The sequence below is a fragment of the Falco biarmicus genome, chromosome 7 (assembly GCF_023638135.1).
Source record: "Falco biarmicus isolate bFalBia1 chromosome 7, bFalBia1.pri, whole genome shotgun sequence".
In the NCBI taxonomy this organism is placed as follows: domain Eukaryota; kingdom Metazoa; phylum Chordata; class Aves; order Falconiformes; family Falconidae; genus Falco; species Falco biarmicus.
In genome coordinates, this window is record NC_079294.1 from 43,503,853 (window position 1) to 43,529,569 (window position 25,717).

General features: G+C 42.8%; 1 protein-coding gene across 3 annotated transcripts in view; it reads left to right on the forward strand.

Moving 5' to 3' along the window:
- The window catches only part of BRF1 (BRF1 RNA polymerase III transcription initiation factor subunit), a 175,625-nt gene extending 150,155 nt beyond the window's left edge, over window positions 1–25,470 (forward strand). For all 3 annotated transcript variants that reach the window (XM_056344999.1, XM_056345000.1, XM_056345002.1), the window contains 3 exons: window positions 16,395–16,446; window positions 19,509–19,677; window positions 21,905–25,470. In XM_056344999.1, the coding sequence (XP_056200974.1) occupies window positions 16,395–16,446; window positions 19,509–19,677; window positions 21,905–21,942 (259 nt within the window). In that variant the 3' untranslated portion in view covers window positions 21,943–25,470. The remainder of the gene's footprint in view (window positions 1–16,394; window positions 16,447–19,508; window positions 19,678–21,904) is intronic.
- The last annotated feature ends 247 nt before the right edge of the window (window positions 25,471–25,717 follow it).

A 25,717-nucleotide genomic window follows, 5' to 3' on the forward strand; every position in this document is an offset into this window, starting at 1 on the left:
GAGGCATTAGGCCTGTCTCGGAGAACTGTTTGCTTCTGTGGACAAGAGAATTGGAGTCATTAGGGTGATTTCAGCAAGAAACTAGTGATGATCTGGAGAAAGCGCTGAAACACTATCCATAGTGCGATGATTGGAGCCTACGCGTACATGAGCGTGGAAGCATTTAGAGCGTAGATGAGGGAAACAGCAGCATACGGCACGGCAGAGCTAGGCTGCAGCTGAGGAAAAGGCTCATTTCAGTGGGATGGCAGAAGGAAAGTCTCAGTGGCGGTATGGCTGAGTGCCGTGTTTGAAGACAGCTTCATCGAAATACAGGTTGACAGCCAAACACTGGATTGACCTAAGAAGTGCCTTGTCTCTTTTTGGAGCTGTGTCTTGATTAGATGGTCTGAATGTTCCTAATTTGTTCCTTAAGGCACTCATAGACTTGAAGAAAGAGATAAATGGTGATGGAGAACCATTTTTTCACTCCCATGGGTCCTCTGTGGCTGGAAGTGAACTTTGAACTATGTCTAAGCAGAGGGTGCTGCATGTCCCGGTCACTAACGGGTGAGAGAGGAGGATGCCAGGAAGGTCCAGTTTCATATCCCTGTGTGGGAGTCAGCACCCTCAGATATTTTTTTTCTTTTGCCCAGCTAATAACGCCAATAAAAGTGTGAAAGGGTTTGAAAACTTAGAAGTTTGTAAAAAGGTCAGTTTGTTTCTCCTGCAGGAGTGTGACTGTGGCACGCTTCTTGGGGTGGGGGTGGCTGAAAGTTCCTGCCTGTATCAAGGGGAGATGCTGGCATGAAGCAGAGTTGTCCTGACCTTGTTCCACCATTGCTGCTGTTGACCCTGTTAGTGGGTTTAGTCCTAAAGAAATAAATCTTCAGCTAATTATTTCCCTACTCTGGTGGCCTTCATAGACATTTTAACATTTTGAGTAGGAGCCGTTACTTTGAGCATTTTTTTGTTTAGTGTAGCATGCAGAAGGGGAAACTAAAATCTGATTTACAGTGATCCTGGATGCAGGTCAGTTATTCGTGTCAAGAAGGTTATATGAAAACAGGTTACTTGGTAATTTTGAAAGTGGCCCAGCTTGCTGCTTAGTAGGACTGCATTTTGCAGAGCCTGATTATTCAAACTCCTTTTTCTAATATTAGCGTTAATTCCCTTATAGCAGTATTACAAAGTTGCTCATTTCTCAGCCCCTTTAAATGTGGGAGCCTGTCTGTGAGCACAGCAGACAGCTTATCAGCTCAGCAGCTGCTGCTGTTTGCCAGTATCGTATGTTTGGTAAATGCTTGCAGTCAACCTTGAGAGTTTACGGACCTTGGCTTGCGTTTCTTTCTCTCTGTATTTCACTGCATTGTTTAAATCAGGAGCATTAAAAACCCTGCTAAATTTAGAGAGAGGAGGGAATCTGCAAATACACCAGCCCTGCCTCCTCCCACCAAAAACGCACCTCCTGGCCAGCGAGAGCTGGAGGCAGCGGGGGTGCGAGGGGGCTGGGGGTTCTGGAGGGCTCTGCAGGCACACCCCTCCCAGTGGCTCTGTGGATGCAAAGTGAGCCCAAAGGTAATCTATGACTTTGTCAGGGAAATGGGGAGGGAGTAAAAGAGCCTCCAAAACCAGCACTTTTAATAGCTCAGGGTGAGGTTTTTCCCTCCTTTCAAATGTTTTTGTTTTATTATATCTGACACCAGTCAAGGAGAGAGGAAGCTCCTTAACCTTAATGCAAATAAAACAGTAGTGCTTTAGAAAAGAAATCTGTTCACTTTATACCTCTAGGGCCAATGGTTCTGACAGACCAGAGAATTTAAAAATAAAATTACTCATTAGTTAAGTTTTTTTTACTTAATCTGTTTAACTGTATCAATCCATTTGAAGCCTGATCTCTGCTTAGGAGGAGTAAAAAATTACCTATAGCAATAAATCCATCTGTCTGTCATGCTGTTTATCTGTCTCTCTGTCTACACCCTAAAGACTTTAAAATGTTGGTTTTTATTTCTATACCATTGCTGAAAATCAATTGTGACATTTTCTGTTTAGGCTGCTAAAGGTTTTGGCAGATAGAACATGGATTTTGTCTTTTGATGGTGAATTCAATTCAGTATTTATTGCAAAGTCCTCAAGTGTTTAAACGTGTGGTGATAGAGAACTAAAACTCCTGCTGTGCTAAACTCCACCAGGTCTCTTCAGTAGTTCTGCTATTCAAAAAGAATTGGGACTTGTTTCATCTGTTTTTAATAAACGTGAAGCTTGCACGCTATTTGTGTCAGAAGTAAAGCCAACTTCATGTTGCAGTTTGACATGTAGAATCTAACTTTTTAGCTCTTGCTCCTAAAGACACCTACTCAACTTACGATATTGTTATCCTTTGAAAAAGGTGAGGGGCTTGTGCATCATCTTATCTGAACTGTGGCACTGAAATGTGCACATGAAGCGAAAGCCGGTCTGCAAAAATGCCGGTCGTGCAAGAGGGTACACACCTGGACTTGCTTACTGGCCAAGGTGGATACCAGCATTTGGGAGCAGTTGGCTTTGGTCGGGTCTGTCCTGCTGTTGCTAGAGCTGAGGAGAGTCCGATGGAGTCCTCTTCCAAATATTGGAAAATGAGAGGAGGACAGAGCTGGATTTGGTGAGTCAGGCATCATCATCAGCATGGCATCTCCTGCATCATCATGGAGAAACGGTTTAGGTGATGTTTACAGGAAAGGGTTTGGTGATCCCAAACTCCTGCGCCTGTGCCCTGAGCCTCCTGGGAGCTGTAACACCCTGTAGGCATGATTTTGTGTCTGAACAAATGTGCATTAAATACTGTCAGCTGTTAATGGGGGCCATGGAGGCATCACAGGAACTGGTGCATGGCAGATGAGGGAGGGCTATTCCAGCATGGTTTTGCCAAACACACTTGTGCCGCCAGCAGGACTGATGGGCCAGGAGCCCGGGACGTGACCACAGGGACAGCGCTCGCTCAATGACATCCTCGTATTTCTTTTGTTGAGAGATGAGAGAAATCTGCTCCAGGGCTCTCTGCATGGTGCTGCCATTTGGTAAAAATACCACATCACTCGTATGCTGTTTCTGAAGTGTATGGTTTCACTTCTGTCCTGTGAGATGGATGGGGAATTTGAATGTTGGACCGCTTGCAGGGACGTAATTCGGTGGGAAGATGCAGAGGCGGTAAATAAGTTCAGTATTGGAATGGATCAGCTTTTGCCAGTGTTGGCAGCTGGTTTTAGCACCTTTGTGTAAAGCAGGTTCGTGGTAGAAGTATGTATTTTGTTTACGAGATTTATGCTGCTTTCTTGTTTCTCTTAAGATTTTGAGTTAAGGTATTAATGGTCAGAAGCTTAGAGGTAACAAGAACCTAGAGGAGCTTCAGCTGTAGTTTCTCTGTTGAGGCCAGGCAAAACATAACACTTCTGAACTAATACTTTCTTGCTCTAAGAACGACTGTGAAAGTTCACATCAAAGGATCATAAATTGCTACAAAATTAATTTCCAAATGTAAGTCTGTCGTGCATGTGTTTAAGTTTGATTAGGTTCCTTTAAAACAGTTTACTCTGAAAAGCTCTTTCCATAAAAATATGCACAGTGAAAAGTGTTTATGCTACGATGTGGCACTTGCATAGCATTAAAAAAAAATACTTTATACATTTATTTATTTGCTGTAACATTTTCCTAACCAACTGAGCAAAGTAACTCAAAGATCTGTGGTGTCGTGCTAAAAACCCAAGTGTTAGGCTGCCAAGTATTGATGTTCTCACGATGCTTGTAGACACAAAAAACGAAGGCAAACTGGAATGATGCTGTAGTGCTGATAAAGGAAATGCAGTGTATGGAGATTAAACAGCTGAAAGGCAGACATACTACAAGTGAGTCTGTGCAGACTGCTGTCTCACTAGAGCCAAGCACTTCTTAGGCATTTACTGCATATTTTTGACCTAGTACAGAATGTAGGATATCTAAACGTAATGCATTCAAGACTAGTGTTTCTTAAAAAAGGGGAGAAGGGTGTCACTTTTTTGAAATTAGAGGGTTTTTTGTTGACTGATGCTTCAGAAATGCCTTTAGAGAGCAGAACGAGTGTGGTGCTGAAAAAGAACATAAGCAAACTTGCTTGTTAGATGTTGTTAAAGCTAAGCTGATCATCGATAGAGATTTGCATTATTTTCCCCGTGTGGCATTCGGTAACAACTTTCCTCAGTGCGCTTTTGTTTCAGTTGACATTTGCTTGAATGGCCAAGAGAGTTGGCAAATTTTGTGCTAGTGGTCTTTGAAGTTGTGACTTCAGCCCAAACAGCCTTCTCTTTGTGTACGGCGGGGAGCCCCTTCGCTTTGGAGAGGGATGCGTGCAGCATAAAGCCTAGAAAGGGTCCGTACACTGCAAGTCTTACAATACTTCTTAGCACTTAACTTTAAGTAGTTCAGGTCTTGCAGGAATATTGGATTGCTTTCTGTAAATTTTTAATGCAAGGAGTTGGAGTTCAAAATAAAACAATAAAAAAAAAAAGCAGAAGATTAACCTGAAAGTACTTTTTTTTATTGATCTTCAAACATAGGTTAGTATTTAGAAGGATTTAAACTGCAGTGGGAATTTACTGTCTTCTCTGCTCAATACTATTGTTGTTTCACTACAGGGTTCGAGTGCAAGCTTTCTGAGGTACAAAGAAAGAAACAGGGATTTACTTGATGGATAGTGTTTCTTTCATGTCTTACTCATTCTCACTGGAGTTGTATTAAAATCGGTTATCAATAAGCGTCTGAAAAACTTGACAGAATATGGTGACAAAATATGAATGCTAGGATAGGAAGGAGGAATTTTGTATAAATAAGACAGCGTAAAAGTATCTATTTGTTGTAGTATTTGCACGTTTCACAGTCAGTTGAACTCCTTTTACCATTCACAGTCCGTATCTCAGTAACTGCGTGGGACTGTAGCTTGCACGGTGTATCTGTGACTCTTAAGGGTTTCATCCCTGGCCGTACCCGTCCAAGGGAGCAGCACGGTGCTGAAAGGCAGCCACTGCCATTAAAGCCTTTCATTATTTCTGTGTACACAAAGTCGAGGATGTGCATGAGCAGTTTTTGGATGGAGCCTTGTAGCTGCAGTAGTTTTCTTTTTAATGCATCTTCTGTAGCGGTGGTGAAGTGGAGAAAAGGATGTTGTTCAGCAATAGGGATTGCTTGCCTGACTTTTACGCTGACCTTCCTCAGAAACTGGATTTTTGATGGCTGAAGAACTAAGCACTGGGGGCCACAAGTTCTTTGAAGGGATGGATAAAAAAAAATTAGGTGGAGTAAGGATTTTTAAACAGATCTTGTCACGCAGGTTTTGCTGTGTTTGGCTTTGATGAAGAGTGACTCATTCCCAGTTACAGAAGTTTTGGCCATCTGGATGTTTAATATTGGGGTCAACCTTCTGCCCATCCAGGTGAGGGCTGGGTGAAGAGGAGGTGTCAGGAGCCACCTGGGTGAGCTGTAAGCCAAGGTCAGGGACACATCTTCCCAGCTGAACTTAGCTGCTTCTTGCCGTCCCTCAGATCTGCTGGCTGACCTGCTTTTGCAAGTGCGCTTTAACAGATTTCGAAAACTCCAGCAATTTCAAAGGGTAATAGTTAGCAGAGGTCTCTTTTAGGATGACCTGGCTTGTTTTGACTGAGCCAAATTAGGGACTGGTGACCCAAGCAGAGGTACCCCCTTCACCAACCTGTGCAGCCAACTGTGGGCAGCATGGGCTTCACCTGGAGAGGTTTTCTAATTGATCCGGTTAAACCAGTGCGAGAGGCTGCGAGAGGCATCTCCTCTGCAGTTTGAATGAGGTTTCCATTGGTTAATTTGTATCTGTTAACACTAGTATTAAGCTGAATTAAAGAAAACCACTATTAAATAAATCTGCTTTGCATGTAGCATCCCCTACAATATCTAACTTAATCACAGATGTGCAATATGAAGCTTACACAAGACATCAGAAAAGGTGGTGCTTGCTCCCCACATCAAAAGTAGTGTCTCTTAAACAGGAATTACACGTATTGTACACAGATTTTGAAACAGCAGGTGTTTTTTTTTCCTTCCTAACACTTCCATTTGGAATTTTCTTTCCATAAGAAAATGTGGCTGCATTTTTACACTCACCAATTTATCTGTACCAAATGCATTGCAAAGGAGATAGGCTTTTTATAACATGAAGGGCTTCTGCAACCCGGTTCAGTGGATCATTGGTACATAGCAGTATGTGTGAGCAAGCTCCCGTAGTGTGTACCAATTCTTTCAAACTTGTGTCATATTCAATGGTAAATAGCCATTTTCCCCAGTGATTTGTACTGGTTTTGCACTGTATTATCCATGCATAGTTATACCCAAGCAGAGATTGCTATGCAAGCAGCTTCCAAGGTTGGAATAAAAGGGTACAGTTTACTTTCTGGACCTTTCTTATGTCAGTAGAGCTTGGATCCAAAGGTATGAGAGAGCTGTGTGAACTTGCTCTTTTATAGGATATTTGGCGTAGAGGGATATTCTTCCAGTGGAGCATCCTGTTGGGTTTTTGGGATGGGATGTGGGACTGACTTCATTTTAACTTTGAAAAAGGCTGTACAGATTAATGTAGACATGTTTACAATGTATGCTGACATCTGACCGGTTCATGGGCTGGATGTAGCCTGATCTTGCCTGTTGTCGAAATGGTGCAGTTTCGGCTCTCTGTCAGGTTCCCTGGTCCCTTTGGCACAGCTTCTCCTGGCGAGGTGAGAAGGGGTACCCCACAGCGTACTGGTAAGGAGCAGGGGAGGCCAGATGCAGGCACAAAGGGCATCACAGCATCGGTGGCAGCGACTCCTGGCTTACCCTGTATGGCAGAGCTGGGAGGAGGACCCGACAGACCGGTCCTACAGGCTTCATGAGGGAGCCCAGTTTACACAAGGCAGAAAGTACTGGGGTGGTTACGGGGCAATCACATGCCAGCCTGACTTCAGCCAGCAAATGAGCATTGCTATGGTTATTAGCTAACTATTTCCATAATGTGTGTCTCTACAAGTTATAATTAGAGCTAAGCCTGCCCCTAACTAATTACAAGCTTGCTTAGAAGTATAGTTTATATAGAGCTTTTAAAACTTTATATGGGGAAGATAGACATCCACAGGCATAATAAGAATGATGCCTTATTTTCAAAATTACATTTGTAGGCTTTGGTGTCTGCTTCTCCCTCCCTTTACAGTTTGTGCAGGCTTTTTTGTTGCATCCTCATCCAAAGTTTTTGCCAGTAATATTGCCCAAGTTTCACCAACATCAAGCCAGCTATTTTTGAGTTTTCTTCTGAGTGTCTTGTTCTCACTGCTGAGAATAAACCAGATGTTAAAATGTCTTTGAGCTTTGTTTTGAGATCTCTCATAAAAAGAAGATAAGGAGTCTTGAAAGCGGTGAAACTTTTTATTGAACACATTGCTACAAGGTCTACCTAAATAATGAACCATCTATGGAGACTTGCTGTGTGTTTGCTTAGGTGGTGCCACACTTGTACGTCTTCAGCTGGGTCGCTCAGGAATAAAGCGATGCTGGTGGCATAACCCGCTCTGAGCCTGACGCCGCAGGGCAGCAAGCCTGGGTGACGGGGCAGGTGGTGAGTGTGACACGCAGTTGCAAGGGGGGCTGCCGTGGCTGTGGGTCTAATGGTGGCATTACCCACACCCAGGTGGTTGTTGCCATCACCGTGCTGGCCCAGGCCACTCTCTGGGGTGACTCGGGGTGACTGTGTGGCAGAGGCAAGGCCAGATGGTACCGACATGGTCACCACTGCCCTACAAAGGTGTTCTCTTCAGATTGTCTTATTTACTTGCTGTCTTCCATTTCCTGCTTGCAAGTGCTGCTCTCTCAGGAGCAAATAGTGTCTGAAAAGGGAAGGGAACGCAGCGGAGCTTGCAGCGCTCACGCACTTGGCTTTTGGCACCTTTGGTACCAGGGGATGCTCACATAGCCTCCATCACCACTGCTTATCGGGGAGAAATAAAAAAGTGGGGTGCCTAACTCTCATGGGGAAACACAGAGATAACTCCTGCAGCTGAAGAACTCCTGCTCCTTGCTTTTGTCTAGCCATTTTTGAATTTGGTATTTAGTTTGATTATTCAGGTCAGATCAGATTTAGGTCAGTTGTGATGGATTTTTTCCAAATCCAGTTCCCTTGATTCCTACTGTAAACGCTTACCAGATGACACAATGTGAAGCTGGAACAGACTTGAGCTGTGTGATGACCGAATAAAATCTCAGTGGGAACCACTTCCACGTTCCTGAGATCAGTTTCTCATGTAATAAATTCTGTATCCAAAATTGTATCACATACTTTTCTGACAAGAGTGAGGGGTTTTTTTCTAACGGACAAATCCCAGCAGAGCTATTTATAAGAAGCCTCTCTCTTGTGTTTGCACTCACATGCCTGTTGCTCAGACCTACACTGAAGAACAAATACAAGTAAAAACTTCTCCATGTCCTTGCCAGTGCTTTTGGATCCACCCTGTTTGGTCTGGTCTGACATCCTCCACTACATTTCTTTGATATTGTTCTGTTGGAAAGAGTTGCCATAGGAAGCCACCATTAAACCCTTCTCCCCAAAGGAATGATCTGGATTTATATAGTGACACCTTTTCTTTGCAGACTGTTTCACTCCTTTGTTCTGCTTGATCCTCTCCTGGCCGTGAGGGATGGAGAGGAGTGATCCAAGAGGGATCATGCCAAGCACCATGCTATGGCTAACACTGGCAAAGCCTGGTGCAACACGGAGTAGCCTAGATGGCAAGTGCCCAGGCGGTGCACGGGGCTGTCCTTTGGCTGGGGAGGAGGAGGAGGAGGCCAGTCTGTTTCTCGAACGTCATTCCCGGCATGAGAGAAGCTGCTCAAGTTGTTTTTTTAAGTATTAAATTTAGAGTTGCGTTCTTTCACTGTTAGTTTCTAAAATGAAATCAGAAAACGTCCAGAACTTCTTCCTAGAGCAACCTACAGCTCCTTCTTCCGTTCCAGCCTCTTCATTCATTTCCTGATACAGGAGCGGGAAGCCTTGACCCAGACTTCCCTGAGTTGTGTCCTGGCTCGTGTATCATGATGATACATGTTTCAGTCTCTTCTGCATTAAATCAGACAGGTGAGACCTGTGCTTTCAGTTTTGAAAAGTCCTGGTGTACGTGGGGCACAGGGGACAGCGGGTTCTTCTGCACGTGGCTCCTTGGTGGCTGTGAAACCACGTTAAATCATCGTCCCACCATTCAGCTGCGTGATTAGATGTTCTGTGCATACCTCAAAATATGTGATGTTTTAAAGCTAGATTTGCTATTTAAATAAGAGGTTCGCCTTAATTGGCTGTTACAAATTACAAGCAAGAAGGAATGATTTATTGCTTATAATTAGAAATGAGTTACGAAGGGGAATGTTGGTAATCATAAAATAAAGCTTGGAATACATTGATTTCCAGATGGCTGGCAGTGAATTTGCTCTTTAATGTATAATAGACAAGGGGGAAAAAAAATCTGTCATCCATCTTTATTCCTTGATGGATTACTTGTATGAATCTATAGTTACCTGAATTTTGAAATACTAGTTTTGCCTGCATAATTGGATGAGAGAAACTTAATGTGCGTGGTGGTATATGCTATCAGAGGTGGTAGAAGAGGTGATTTAGTATTTTGCCTAGCATGATTTTTGTCCTTGTAATGTCAACAGGGAAGATCTAACGATATATCTGGCATCACCTTTGGGTATAACAATCTCAGTGGATTGTTCTCAGAGACTGCAGGTTACTAAGATGTTTTTCTTTTCATCTTTTGCCTCATTAGCTGTTTTTATGAGGTTGAGATTGATCAAAACACCTGTCCAAAAGCAAATATCTGTGATCCTCATTTCTTGAGTCTAGAAAAATATACTCGCACCAGATACAGACGGCAGTGCTACTGCTGAGAACTTTTCAATAGCATAATCCTTCTGTTGAGATGATAGTGTGTTCGTTCAACTTTTTAAATTTAATATCTGTTACTGTAGTTCCAAGCGTGATTTAAAAATTATTTCTGTTTGCTTTCTCCGCTAATAATGGTGCTTTCTGCCATAACAGATGTGTTCTGCACTGTTACCACTTGAAAGACGGCACTAAAAGATAGTTAGACATATTCGGATTGTCACCACATGAGTTGTCTCACGCCTATGTTTTAAAAGTGACACTGCCATTAGACTTGCTTAACTGAGACCATCATGGTTACTCATTTACCTTCATTAAAATGCTTCATAGCTTCCTTATTTTAAGTAGCTTTTCCCAGCAAGGTGCACATTTGCCTTGCTGCCATCATTTCATCTGGAAAAATTTCCATGGTGAAAGAAACAGCATATTTTCAACTAATAATTTCCTGACCTGTGGAGAGATGAGCTCATCAGTATCTTTATTGACAAACCCAGGAAGAAGGTGTGTCGACCAGAAATATTAGATCAGTCAGCCTTTCTTGTCCTGGAGCAATTGTAATTTCCCATGGTCTGCAGCAATTTCCTTTATAAGCAGATATGTGCAGAGATTGTTTCGGATCTGCTGCAGTAACATCATTTCATTTGGTCGCAATAAGGTGGCCTTAGATTTCATTCTTTTCATTTTTTGTTGTCGAAAATCTTTTGGTTTAGTCAGTGGAAAGAACAGCAAGTTGCTATTTTACAGCATCTAATTGAAGAACGAGCGCTGCAGCTATGCAGAAAAATACTGCCTGCTCCGAGCTGGGTTATTGAAGACAGTTATTGTGGCCTCTGCCCCTCGCTGAAAAGCCTGAAATAGGTGTTCAGGATACGTTAGCAAAAATCCTGCTTTTCAGAAGCATTTCGGTGACTGACGTAGGTGCTTAGTACCGTGCTGATAAACATATCCTGTAGTGAATGATAGCGATGCTTATTTTTTGGCAGTTTACTCCTGTGGGTTTCGATCCCCAGATACTTAAGCCTGGGTATTTGCTAGAAGAGGCCAATCTCATTAGCACTGAAGATGTTTCTCAGCATCGCGTTGTCTGATGCTGCGCTGATGAAAGCGAAGGTCCTGTGATCCAGCATGAAAGAAGGCTGAGTGGGAATCAGAAGTGGGAACAATTTCTCATTTCACTCTAGTTTTTGTTGTCACTTCAGCTTTGCTTTTTTTTCTGCTTGAAACGGCTCTTTCTGTAGTGTTGCTTGCTTGGATACAGGAGGCAAATGCTGGCTGTGTATGCACAGGCGTGTTGGAGCAGAGTTAGAAGAAGCTGGCTCTTAACACATCCTGACCATGTTGCCAAGGTGTCTGGCACTATCTAGGAGGCTCAGACCCTGCCTGCTGCTCCATCAGTCACGTCTGCACAGCTGGCAGCTCTGGGGTTAGCTCTGAGGGACCTGGACCACGCTGTGCGTGAGGTGAGCTCGTTGCAATGTGGACATGCCTGTCAGTTGGTGTTGTTTTGTCGGTGGTTGGGGTCTCTGCAGCCCTGTCACTGGGGAGGGTGATTCAGGGAAACTCCTCGGGGCTTTCACACTGATGGTGAGCTGGTTGGGTGAAGGGCTGGTCAGCCTGGCCTTCAGAAAGCCCAAAATACTTGCCTGCCTTATATTCAGGCACAGGTGGTTTCAAGGTGTGAGGATGCTCTGCCTTTCTGCAGATCATGATGTTGTCTGTGGTTGTGTGTAGACTTTTCCCAGTGTGCTAGAGTGCACCCTTCCACTCCAGCCCGTCCTCAAGGCTTCCTGCAGCCGTTCCTTGGTGTCACAACCAGCCATGGCCTTGGCCATGCACCTTGGTTGCCTCTCTAGGGGAGAGAATGACCTTTGTGAGCACCCGGCTGTCAGCCAGGAGCAGATGTAGGAGATGGTGGGATCCATAGCTGGATGTGCAAACCCCAAAGTGCTCTGGTCGCAGTCGTGGTTGCAGTCTCTGTTTTGCCCTCTGGAAAACAGCGGTGGTCTGAGTCCAGGAGGGTCACCCCTCAGTCCTGACCTAATGGCACAGCAGCGCGTCTGTGTCTCCTGACGCAGCTGTGTTTCCCAGAAGAGAATTAAATCCTTGCAGAGAGGTAATTCCCAGCTTTCCGGTAAGGATAACATTGATGGTACCTAATTAAAGGGCGCTCTTAGCTGGGGTAAACATTTATATTAATTTCCTTCTCACGCAGATGTCTGGTAAACTGACCTTCTGAGGCAAAACCATCTGGCCTCAGGTGGGAGGAGGATCTCGGCCAGCGTGGAGAACCTGACCAGTCTCTTGCCGAATCATTTCTCAATAGCTTTTTCTGTCACTGAAATGGCAGATGTATGAAAGGCCTGTGGTATGGATGCATACATTTTATGGGCAGTTCTCTTAGATGACCTGCATAATTACACTGCAGGCTTGTGGCTGCGGGCTCCGTTGTATCTGCTTTCCATCGCGTATTCTGGGATCATCCGCATATAAAATTAGCATGGGTGGTAAGCAGCAGTAAGATGTTCCCTACTTGGATGGATTAAATTAAATCCAGTAAGAAACAGAGCTTTGGGTGACTTTCCAAATTACTTGCAGGATTGCACTGAGGAGGTTGTTGCGGTATCGTAAACCTTTTTGGTGGGCGAACAGCCTGATGCAAGTGAGGTGGTTTTATTACCTCGCAGTGCTCTTTGTATTTTATGTACTGTGCTGTGTAATCTTTTGTTATTAAATAATAAGCAAAATAGAAACAGTTGTTTCTCACAGCCAGCTTGTTTTTCAGAGAAATTTGCTCACTTTGAAAGTTCAGTCTGTGTGATCTCCAGCCCTGTCAGGAGCTATTATTCTGAATCTTCTTTTAAATTGTTAAGCTGGAGGACAAACCTAGATGTTATCATGCAGATCTCAGCTGAGAGCGGAGTGGATTCGGCAGGGAGCAGCCTCTGATGCCATGTACCATGCCATTAGTTTTTGTCGAGAACGTGTCAAGATTATCTGCTCCGAGTGTTATGTGTGTTGGCTGACACGAGCATTTGTAGAGCTGTGTAATTTTTGAAGTAGTTTGAAATGCGGATATAACACTTGGTGCTGTGAAATCTCTTTTTTCCCCTTTTACGAATCACGTCGCTGTTCAGAAAGTTGCTTGTTTTGTTACTCCCTGCCACAAGGTACTGTATTAGTTTGCAAAGGTCATAATGGAAGTGCCTCAAACAAGTCGTCAGCATAGACAGTGAACAACTACTGAAGACCAGTTGCAACATGACATTTTCAATAGAGACTGTTGGTGCTTCAGTAGATACGGGATCATATCTCAGTGCAGGATATTGTTATTTATGGAACTTGGCAACCCTGAATTGGAGCTGGACCGTGATGGACAGGATTTTTCACGTGCAGTGTGTGTGTGCATCTGTGTACTTAGTAGCCTTTTAGAGATGAGGTTGACTCATGCACAATAAAAGTTGGATAAGATACATCAGCTACTAGTTTTTTCAAGGCGCTTTTTTCATCATAACTATTCAAACTTATCCCAGCCTCAAAATCAGTCGTCCTCTTCCGTGAAGACACTTTTTTTCTGCCCTCTGTGGTGCAGCCAGACAGCAGAAGGAGCCCGTATCTGTAGCCATGGCAGCCAGTAATTTATTGCTCCATATGGCTGGTGTGGCAGCAGCTGCTCTGGTTTAAGGAGGTCAGGGCACCGGGGCATTTAAAAACAAAAAACCTCGCTATAAAACCTTCCTAAATGGTTTTGTACAGTAATAGTAGGGTTCTCCATAGGCATAAGGAGAGTCAAGGGAGAAAAATTAGCTTACCTATTTATGTATTAATAACTTTTATATAATTTTAATCAAACACATTATTTCATGGGGGGGAATAAGTTTTTTGTCTCCCCTTGCAGTGGTTTAACCTTTTTTCCGTTTTCATCGCTGGTGTTTGCAGGTAGCACATCGTGTGGCGGCACAGCGAGCTGAGCTGTGCCGCCCACAGGGCGAGTGACCCTTCCAGATCTGTGCTGCAGCAGGTGCCCACCAGCCAGAGCAGGAGCAGCATCCAACCCGCTGCTTTTGGATGCATTAGATATTACACTGAGAGAGAAACCGTATCACCCGGATCGAATGGCAGCGCTATTCTTCTAGCAATAAAGATGCATGTTTTGTGAGCAGTTATCTTGGAGCAGAAATACAGCTTTAATTTCAGCTGGGTGTGAGAGTCACTCACCGCTGAAAAATGGTATAGAAGGGCTCTTGGATTTAGCACTAAAGTTTGCAAATAGGCTTTTCATAAGCGTGAATCTTTTTATTTTCATTAGGGGACCATTTTAATTAAAATGAAACTGGAATGTTTACTCTTTGCTTCCTATAGCTGTGATTGTTTTCCTCACTGTGTGAGCACATGTATAATTTGTTCTAAAAGAAATGTCAGCAGTTTCTGATTACCTTGTGAGTCTTACTCAACAGCTTGATTTTAATTGGGGGGAGGAAAGATTTCAGGGTGCTCCAGGGAGGTCTGATGTCTTTTGGTAGCAGGAGGAAATAGGTGCTATCTTTGGTACAATGTTAATTGCAATAATCACTACTACTGGTTTAAAATAAAAGTCCTTCATTTCTTACCCCTGTTATTTTTTTTCAGTCGTGTCAATGAAATACAACCTGTTTGGTAATTAGCATCCTTCAGCTACATAACCTTTTGACACTGCTGCATCTGTATGTTTGTAAGCATCTAAACAGGGTGACTTTCGGAAAACAGTACTTGACAGTAAGACAGTAGTCTTAAAATTTTAGGCAATAGGGAAGAAATTTTTACGGTGAGGGTGGTGAAACACTGGAGCAGGTTGCCTGAAGGGATGGTAGATGCCCCATCCCTGGAAATGTTCAAGGTCAGGCTGGACCGGGGCTCTGGGCAACCTGGTCTAGTGGAAGGTGTCCCTGCTCATTGCAGGGGGGCTGGACTAGATGGCCTTTAAAGGTCACTTCCAACACAAACCATTCTGTGGTTCTGTAAAAACTCTACAATTTGGATTAGATAAAGGAAAGAAAAGGCCAGGCACATAAGGGGGAGTGCGTCCATGCATTCAAATACATTCTCTCTAAGCCCAGAAGTCCACCAGGACTTTTATGTAACAGATCGTTTATGTGGGTCAAGAGTATCTCTTTCTTGATCTTTTTGATAATTCTGAAATATGACAAGAAATATCTGTAGCAGAATAATGTGTTCTGGTCCTTCGGTGGTACAGCTCCTGAAGCATTCCTGTGGCTTCTTTTTGTTTAGATCTACTTTAAGGAGGCACCTTGGACTACTTTGGTTGCCAAAGTGCCTTTTGAGCCTTGTGAAGCATTTCTGAGATGACCAGTTTCTGAACCTTTTTGGAGCTTAGACGATATTTTGTATTTTTATATCGTCTTCTCCATCAGGGATAATGATCTGAGTCTCCCCTGGTCATTCTCTGGGATTCTGTTTCTTCCTGCTAATTATTTGAAATAAACAAGTAGGAAAACAACTGGTTTCTGTGTGTTAACAGGGAGGAATGACTAATAGAAAATTGAGGGAAAGATACAGCTTATCATCAAAGACTGTATCTCTGGAGACATAAATTGGTATTCATTAAGTTGTTTGCCTAGACTTAGTTAAAAGATGTACTTAGTTAAAAGATGTCTGAGCAGTGTTCCAGTAGAAAGCAAGTCTTCTTGTTCATGACTAGATACTTCTAGATGAGGAGGGGAGACCAGAAGGCAACACTAAGTGATGGATTGAGAACAGCCTTCCTGCAGTAAGGAGAAAACAGGCTATGAAATGTTTTTCAGAAACAACAGTATTTAACACTCAGCGGTGAAGTAATACTGATCCATCTTTTCTCCCAAAATATGCAGGTCTCTTTCATATCTGTTGCAGAATTTAAAAAAAAAAAAAAAGTGTATGTCCAATTTCTGTTTCTTATTCAAGGTATGAGCAGCAGGGTCCCCTTGTTTTTGATGATGATTTCTGTAGCTGGAACTTGAATTTTGCCAGTGATGATTACGATACCCTGTGTGTATGATCTTACTAGTATCCTGTATATATCATCAAATACAGGGAATGGGTTGCAGAGTGGTGCTGGGTAATTCAGAGTGTGGCTCGGATTTGCCATGTCTGCGTTTTTCTAAAAAATCAGTTGCCTTTTGACTTTTGTAATACGTGACAAAACCATCTATTCCAGAGGCCTTTGGAATGGGCTGGGGCTGCAGTTTGAGGTGAGGTTTTGTTACTGTGCTTGTTAACGAGCATCCTTTCTTCCTATCCTGAACTGGGGCAGGCGCTTGCAAGGGAGAGTGTTTTATTTACTGTGGAGTCTGCGGCTCTCTGCTCTATATCTCATGTCTTTAAAAAAGTAATTGCCCAACATAACAAAGTTGCATAGTGCTTTCAGTGGAGGGTGAATAGTCTGTGCCAAACTCTTGTGCCTGGTGTAAGTTTTCTGATGTTCACCTTCTTTCCTTCTTTGCAGGTTAAGACCCTTGATTTCAACACAGCTTGCTAAGAAGGCTCACACTGAAGAGGTATGTGAAGTCCAGCACTTCTCCCAGTGTGACAGTTTGAATTTGGAAATTCCCACAGCCTTTCTCAGCTTGGCTCTGGCTATGTGGTAGATACGGGCAAGAGAGACTGAGGGCAAGAGTCTTGTCTCTCTGATCAGACCAGAAGCTGGTTACTGCAAACACTGCAAAGCTGAGATTGCCTGTTGTCCTTACGTATCCATCAGTAACATTAGCACAGCCTCATAATGCCTGGTTACACAGCAAAAAAGAGAAAACCCCCTGCAAGCATCTGAAAAGGTACATATCAAACAAGTGGGCAGGAAGAGTAGGAGCAGACAGAGCTTGTGCCTGTTTCTCAGCGCTTGGACCATCCCTGCGGAGAAGGGAGGTGATGCAAAACACAGCTTCTGTGCAGCCAGTGCTGACCCAAGGGAAGGGCTGGGCTTCTGCAGGAGACCGATAAGGAAACACGAAGTGACAGCTTACCCTGTATAGCACGGCTTACTCTTTGGTTGGTTTGTTTGCTTAGTTTCAAAATGTAACGGTGCCACAGAAAAGTTAGTGCTAGTAACTGGCCACTGCCAGAAACCCTCCGTGGGTGGCTTTGTGCCCCTGCATTTTCTGCTGAAGGGATCGTGATTATTATCAGAGTCACAGCAATAATTGCTTTCTTTCACTATTACTTTCACACTCTACAGAGTAGACATATGCATTCTGTGCATAACAAAATAATTGTCTACTACATATCTAAAAATTCTGTTTCTAATACACCAAAGGTATTTGTCCTTCTTTTTCCCACGAACATGTGACACTGACCCCCTTTTGGAAGTGAGCCAGTTACCCTAGGTGGTGTGACATGCTTTGACAGCTGCCCATCCATACATAACAGTGTGTGCCAAACTCAAGTCCAGGTTGTCTGGAAGTGAATTCAAGAAGTTCTATTTGAAGACATTTGACTGCCTTATTTTTAAAATGACTAAAACCCACTGATTTTCAGAAACAGTTTGATATCCTGCCTGGGGAAATACATTTTCACTTACGCTATGCTCATTAGAAAACTCCGCACATTTGTAGAAGTACAGCAGTCTGGAAGTGGACATGATAATTAGAAGAAGGTCACATTTTAATTAGCACAGTGCAATTTTAAAAAATAATGACTCAGTTGTAGCTTCTTTATATTCACCCACTTTTTCAGAACAGATGGATAGTTTTAAGCATCTAAATTGATACATATTATGATGCTGATTCATCTCAAACTGTTGTGTCTATTTCTGCTTATACTGGAAACCTAGATGGACTCAGTTTGATCACTCTAGAGGCCAAAGCAGTGGTAGGAAAATAAAATGGATGGAAGTTCCTCTAAATAATATGATTAATTTGAGCATTAAAAAATCATGAATACCTGTGTTTGAATGATCTGAATATCTAAATACTTGATTTTCTATTAAAATTAATGGGTGTCTTTTGCCCTATTAATGAATTATTGGAGCAAACCCTTAGGTGACTTTGAAAAACTCAGGCAGATTCTTTAGGTTGACTGTCATGGTATGTGCCAAGTCCAGGAACAGCTTTGATGTTTGAATAATTAGACTGTCAACTTTTTGGTACAGGGATTTTCTCTTTCGGTGTATCTCTAAAGTGCCTGCAGTCACAGGGATTCTGGGAGTTACTGCATCCCAAGTAAATACATTTATAAATAAATAAGTGAAAATAAATTACAAGACTGTATCAGAACTTGCTGCCAGTGGAACTGGAGAAGATGCAGCAGTACCTAGTTGGGTACTGTTATTCAAAACCTAAAGCACTGTAGGACTTTTCTTGTGGTGGGGATCCAAGGAGCTGGGGTTTTCTGGTCTCCTTTGGACCATTCATTGTTCAGAGCACCTCACCGCTGTCCTTCCCAAGGAAGTGGTCCCAGTCTTTTTCATCTTTCCTAGCAGGGGAGATTACTCTCAGTGCTGGTAACTGCTGACTAGTGACAGGTACTGTTAAGCACCTTCTTAAAATTGCTGGCATGGCCCAGCAGCATTAACCTTTAATGTTCGTCAACTTGCCATTAATGGGATGTACTTCTGAGCCACAGGCTCTAGCGTACAAGCCTCAAATCGTCCAAGTACGGAACAAAGGTGAAAAGTGCCGGGTTACAAAGCTGGTGGAGGTGAAGCTCCTGTGATGTTTCTTCCCTGGGTGAGACAGGGAGGTAAAGCCCCGGACTGAGCACACCATGGGAGTGAGAGCTCCAGAGAGACCAGAGCCTGGACTGTGCTGGGGCAGACCACGTTGCTGGTTCCAGCCCCATTCCCAGATCTGCTATTAGTGAACCAAAGACAGTATTACCTTCTCCAAATTCACCTCTGACTCCTTGCAGTTGTCCTTTCTCTCCCTCCCTGCTGTGTCTTGCCTAACCTTGGAGCAACTGGGGACGTACACATATGGAATGGGTCCCGTCAGTGATCAATTCCCAAGTTAGTGTTTGGAGATCATTATTCTGATGCATTGCATAGGTAATGTTACAGGTGCTGGCGTGTGTTACCAACCTAGTGCTCTGCCATCACATTAAGTGCTGTCTAAAGAGTGCTATTTGTTCCACAGCTCATTGTGCCTCCAAATAAATCCAGCCAGAGCTGTCAAAACTAATACAGGTTGCATTTTTTCTGATTTGAAGGGTACGTTTTTGCTATCATTAAATTGTCAATAACGTTGTTATTGTGTAATAGGCCTGATGTGAGTCAAGTGCAATGAGGAAAATGTTGTAAGTTTTCCTGCAGAGCTCTGCTGAGGAGCCTTCACTCCCAAATTTCTCCTTAAGTTGTGCTTGCAAGAGGATCCTTGTTCTGCAGTTACTGTCTCTGGGTATTTCAGTTACATGGCTATGAATTATGTGAAAACTGGACGTTTGTGCCTGACTTTCATTTGAGCAACGTTTCTTTGAGCAACTCGCATGTGCCCTAGAACAGCTAAACCTCTAGCACTGACATGGCCTTCCAGCTCTCCGGTCCTTACCATTTTCAAGCTGCTTAAGTTTTGTACAAATATTGAACAAAAGGAAGGGCTGCTCTACTGACCCCTCTTCTTTTTTGCAGATGACCTTTCCCAGTGCACAAGCAGAAGCCCCTGACTTAGAAAAACCAGCAGCTGTGCTAGTGGAAAGTGGCCCAGTAGCTTACAACCCTGAGGAAGAGGTAGAAGAGGAAGAAATAGAAGAAGATGATGATCACTGCATGAGTGCCTTGCAGTTAATGGGAGGGAACGGTAAGCTGGGATGTGCTCTAAATCCACTGCTGCTGTGGGGTTTGTTGTTGCAGGGCTGAGGACAGACAGGGTTGCCCTGTTTGTCCCTGTCCTCCAGGAGCTCATTCCTTGCGGAGCTCCTGCCGCTTTTCTGGCATTGCCCATTGCTGTGGGAAAGCCCGGAGTCACCCTCGTCTGAAAACTGACCTTCTTAGTGACTCCTCCTGAGAAAACTTTGCATCTGGAGTTTTAGGCTAAGAGGGCTTCTCAAGAACAAACCGACGTCAGGCCTTTTGCAGAATCAGGTTTATTAATGTAGATCTGAGGAATTACGGGGTCAGTAACCCCTCCATTAGCGGTGCCTGGGGCTCGTTGCCTCGTGAGCCGAGCCACCCCGCTCCTGCCTTCCTCCTCAGCTGGGTCTGCAGCAACGTCCAGACTGTCCGTGAGCCCTGGGGATGTGGCTGTCCAGCTCAAAACAGAATGCATCGTCACACTCTGTTTCTGGGGAAAGTGTTGGGAGGAAATAGTTCTTCACCAGGTACAGAAATTGCATTGACAGCGTGCAGCGTGCTGTATGTTACACAGATGTGTGCTCATTTCTTTGGGTTACCCAGCAAAGCCACTCATTTAATTAGGTTTCTTCGCTGGCAGGAAAAGGCAGTATCCTCTCTGCTGCCATTTTTCCTAGCTGGACACATCCACATTTATCCCTAATTAAAAACTTCCCCTTAGATGTTAAGTTTTGAAAATATACAGAAATATTTTTAAAATGAGAGCTGCTAATTATGGGTTGTGACAAATCAAGATGGGAATAAGTTTCCTACTGAAACGTTATTTACTGCAAAAATCTTTCCAGTACTATTAATTTAGCTTTCATGGACAATATGCATACATTTCACAGAAGTGTCTGTTGCTTTTAGATTTATTTCTCCACTGGAAAATAATTGCCGAACCATAGGAAAAAGAGTTTGTTGCCTGCATTTATTATTAGAATAATGTTCCCAAGACAAGGCACTCATGTGGGGGTGGGTAGGTCTATGTTTATTAATACCCCCCCAAAAAAAAAAAATAGAATAAAGGTCACTGAGCTTTTTTTCTTTGTAAGTGTTACTATTTTTAAACCATTCTGAGAACATTCCACTACTCCCTGTCTGGTCTGGACAGCAGCTGAAAAATCAGAGTTTAAAAAAAAAACGAAAGGAGCGTTGCCAAAATTCAAATGCAGGTGTGCAGAGCTGCTCAGCAGAACAAATAACTCCTTTCTAACTGCTTTCTTCATGGATCTTAGACCTGTCTGCCTGGAATAACTACAGGAATTACAGATGGTGAACATCACCAATTCTACACAAATTATTGTAAATTACACTTAATTCTGCTTCCGAGCATTTGCTTGACTCTTTGGATGAAATGTTGCACTGTGTTCGATTTGAAATATAAAGGTTAACTTTACTGAATGCTCCTACGTAATAATTATCTGTAGGTTTGACTACGTAACAGAAAATAGGTTTCACTGCATTCAGAAGCACACAGAAGAGAAACTGGTGCATTAGAAACACGCAGACTTGCCTTCTGACACACACACCACGCAGTCTTTGCACTCAGCATTGTTTTAAGAAAACAAAATAGGAAAAAAAATCTGGGCAAGATTTTAAGCTCTTTTACGAGTAAGTAGATACAGGAGATGTGAGTCAGATGCATTGGTCAGGATTTGTTGCATGACTCCTTTGAGGTTGATGGGAACTCTGAGCTATCTCTGAACTCTGGTAGTTTCAGCCTATAAATGCATGAATAATATAAACAAGGCAGCTTTTTTCTTGGTGGCTGTGTCTAGTGAGAATCATGCCTACTTGTAAATGTATGCTGCTGCTTATCAGCCACCATGTTTCAAATTACTTGTGACAATCAGGCTTGAACACCTTAACCTCTAAATTAAACCAAGTATTTCACATATCCATGTGCCAGGTATTCCTAAATGAGGGTCCAGTGAGAAGAGGTATTTTTGGATACATGCTTACAAATAATTTTATTCATTGAGGAAACTACATGCAAGAACTTTTTATTCAGCCCTAGGAATTTTTTTTTTTAAGTTGCTTTCTTAAGTTTTTTTAAGGTGCTTTCTTAAGGCAAAACTTACCATCTAGTTGCACAGCAGGAAAACAACCTGAAAGTAGCAATACTTTTGTCGTATCTTCCGCCTACCTGGAATATTTGCATTTTTATATGCTTTTGTCTTTGTGTGTTTCAGATTATGGCTGCGATATGGATGATGATGATGGCTATTAGTTCCATTTACTTCCAAAGGACAGGGACTGTGTCTTGTTCCCAGCAATCTTTGGTCTTCAAACTGTATGAATAGTGAAAGAAGCTGTCTATGGTCAGCAAGTGTAATCAAGCAATCTTTACTTTTGCAAACCTAATTTTAGTTTGGCTTTTACTCTGGTCAGTTTACATTGACCCATAACCCAGCAATAAAGTTTGGGTTTGTACTTGAATATATTTTTTTTTCGGTGGATCATAGTTTGAGGATGAAATTAACGAGAGTAATGTCTCCAGAGAACAAAAGAAAAGAGACAAAATAGATTGTGTATAAAGCATGTGTGGCTGAAAGCAGCACATCTCTTATTTATGTGACTCTGCTCTTAGGCCTGCTGTTGAAAGGGAGCAGACTGAAGGACAGATAGGAGGACAGGTAAAAAATGAGAAGTGTGCCTGTTGGTTATTTGAGTACAGTAGCATTTATTGTCTCATAATGCTACAAGCAAAAGAAAGGAAACATTTCTAACCTGTATTGTAAACATGACTCTGCTGTTGTATACGAGCTCATTACCTAAGCCTATCAAAAAGTAATGACAAGTTGTATATTTGCAGGGCAGTATTGGTTTCTCTGAAATGAAGTAAATACTCCTTTATATTAATCGATTCCTAGATTTCTTAAAAGATGTGACAATAGAAGGCAGTGTTGGCAGCGAAGCATCATCTTCCACTGTGAGTCTGGTGTGGTTTATGTGGAAGGAGGGGGAAGGCCTGGGTGAGGCAAGGAGCGCGGAGAGCTGGCAGGTGACAGTGCTGTGCGCACGCGCCTGTGCTGGGCATCCCTAGGGACAGCCAGGTCCTGCTGCGCCTGCTGTTGCTGCAGGAGTCACTCTGGCTGTCTTTATGGCGCTGCTCTTGTCCAGCCGAGCTAGGGTGAAGGTCTGCTCCCAAGAGCTGCCTGTCTCTCAAACCAGTTGAAAGAAAGAGAAAGCTGAGCTTTTTAATAAATAAACTAGCATCTGCTTTGGCTGAATTTAATTTAATGTAATTTATTTAACTTTCTATGGGTAAATTAAAGGTCACCATGCAGCAGTCTGGCTTTCACGGCTCAAATCCCACCCGTGAACAGTTGCTGCAATGTGGATGATGCTGAAGCTCCAGCCCTGGGTGCCGCAAAATGTCAACAGGTGGGTCCTTCTCTTCCAGATACATCGACTCTTGCAAGGAGAGTGGGGGTCAGGGAAGGAGCCCCTATTGCCCGATCCCGCCCTGTTGCCTCTGACCTGCCTCTCCCTGGCACTGCTGGGGCCAGGGCTCTCGGCTCTGGGAAATGCACTGCCCGCTGGGTCACACTCTTGATGAGTGCAGCTGCGGGACCCAAGCTGTTTTCATCTCTCTCCCTCGTCTAGTGATAGTCATGAAAACTGTAGCGCTGCAGGCTTGTCTTACACCAGGGCAGGATGGATCCCTGCCTTACCAACGTGGTTTCTGTTAAGCTGTCTCTCCTGGTCAGCTCGTCCTTCCCACCCTCTTTGAGGAGCGCTCATCGCTAACGCACCATCCATACTCCTGCTGCGGAGGGTGGAGCGTGGCAGAAGCTTTAGGAAGCTCCCTAGCTCCTGCCAGCCAGGGTGACAATGATGCCAATACCTGTGGTTGTCACCAAAGAGGGGAAGGGCCATGTGGCCTTCCATACTTCTGTCCCTCTCAGTAGCATGCATAAGAGGGATCATGTATGTAGAGCAAGAGGGAGTGCTTTTTTTTAGAGCAGCCTTGATATTATTTGGCTGATAAATGTAGTCTGTTGGGTATTTTTGAGCCCTGTGTAGGCATATTTCTGCAATGACTTCTTAAAAGCAGAACTTGGTAACAAAAATGGTGTAGTGAGGCTAATGGGAAGAAGACCTCTTCTGAACCAGTTTCCAGTTACTTAGTTTGCAGCACTTCAGTGGAAAGAAGAGATTCCATATAATTCTTAGGGAAAAAGCTGGCATTTTCACCAAAAAAATGTAGATTTTTTTCTGATACTTCATAAATACTGCACAGAAAAATGATATTGAGGAGATAAACCTTTCTACCTCTCTTTTATCTACACCATAATTAAAAATCATACTATAAGTAGACAGCTTTTTAAAAAGTAGTTTGTTTTATCAGAGTTCATGCTCTGCAAGTCTTTGAGACAGTTGAGTTTGATCATTTGGGTTCAAATTAGCCAATAGCGCTACTACAAATACCCATACTCACAGTGTATTCTCAAAACTCGGGTTTTATTCCAAGGTACACATTATTCTCTATGCAGGAGAAAAACATGCATAAATAAACACGCATATGACTCATGTAGGTCGAGTGCTTTTCTCAAATGCAAGATGTTGGCTCTTAAAGAAACCGCTAAAATGAATTCTTTATTATCAAGGGTCTTTCCTCCCGTCTTGGTTTGTTCCCCCAAAGCTTACTAAACCTTGCTGCCAATGTAGTAGTGATGTTATGTGCGGGAGCTGAGTCTGCCCAGATAACTGCTGCTAGTAAATTTGGATTTCAATAGCACATTGCATTTCTGAGAACATCATTTCCTGCACTGGAAGCAGGACTGCAGTTTTTGAATGCTTTTGTATGATTTGATTAGGAAAGGCTATCTCGTAGTCTGCGAGAAGGGCATTTGGAGAGCAGAAGAAAAAAAAAGATCTACAATTCCATAGCATCTCAGTATTTCTGGTGAAGTTAATGGCATGGTTTCCATACAGGAATCCTAAAGGAAAAGCGATGGTATTGGATAGGCAGACTTCACTCTGAGCATTGTAAGGCTTCTTAAGGTATAGTGATTATGTACATTTTTAATTTATTGGTGACTTACTGGGATTTTTATAATGTTCATTCCTTCTTGATTTAACTGAGCTCAGGAAATATAAACAGATTAGAACATGCTAGTTTCTGTTTTTATAGCCAGTCATTAAAATGTAAAAAGATTAACACTGCATTAACTCTGTTTACTACTGTTGATGTATCTGGACAATTTTGTTGTATATAAGTAAGCCTAAATTCACTTGGAGTAATTTGGACCCTGCTTTTCTCAGGATTCTGATTATAATGAAGAGAGCTTATAAGGCTTCAACATTTGTTGTTCTTAGATCTTATTTGAACCCACACAAGCTGTATGTCATCGGTTTTGTTGCATAAAGTATGTCTCTTGCTGCAAGTCACTTTGCTTGACAGGCAAAACCCTCCAGCTGTTGTATCCAGCTTGTCTGCCATGCAGCCTTTTAACACTCTTGTACTGTGGAGTAAAAAATGAAAGAAATAAGGAAAATAATGAGATTCTTCACTGTGGTGAGTGCTTTTTCAGTGTCTTAATCATCTGTGACATTTCTTTAAAATCTCTGTGTTCAGTACAGCAACTTTTAGATGGTGCCAGACAGCCTTGTCTTGAGGGTTAAACACGATTGTCGAAAAAGTTCTTGCCATCCTGATGGTTTGTTTGTATTCTTTGGATTGCATTGAAACTCCAGTCACAGATGTGTATGGTTAATGTGTAGTTTTGCCTAATAAATGTTCTGTTTCTTATATTTGTGTTGAATCCTTGTATTTGTTTCAGTTAGTGCCAAGGAAATTAAACCTGCTTGATGTAAGCATATGTATCATCCTTACACAACCACAATATGAGCCATGTTAAGCTTTTTTACTGTAATATATTTGCTGTAAATAAGAAGTAAAACCCTTGCATAACCCATTTTTTATGATGCTCTCCTGCTAATTTCTGATTTTTCTGTCCTCATTCTTATGAACGTTTGGTTTTGATTGTGGCATGATT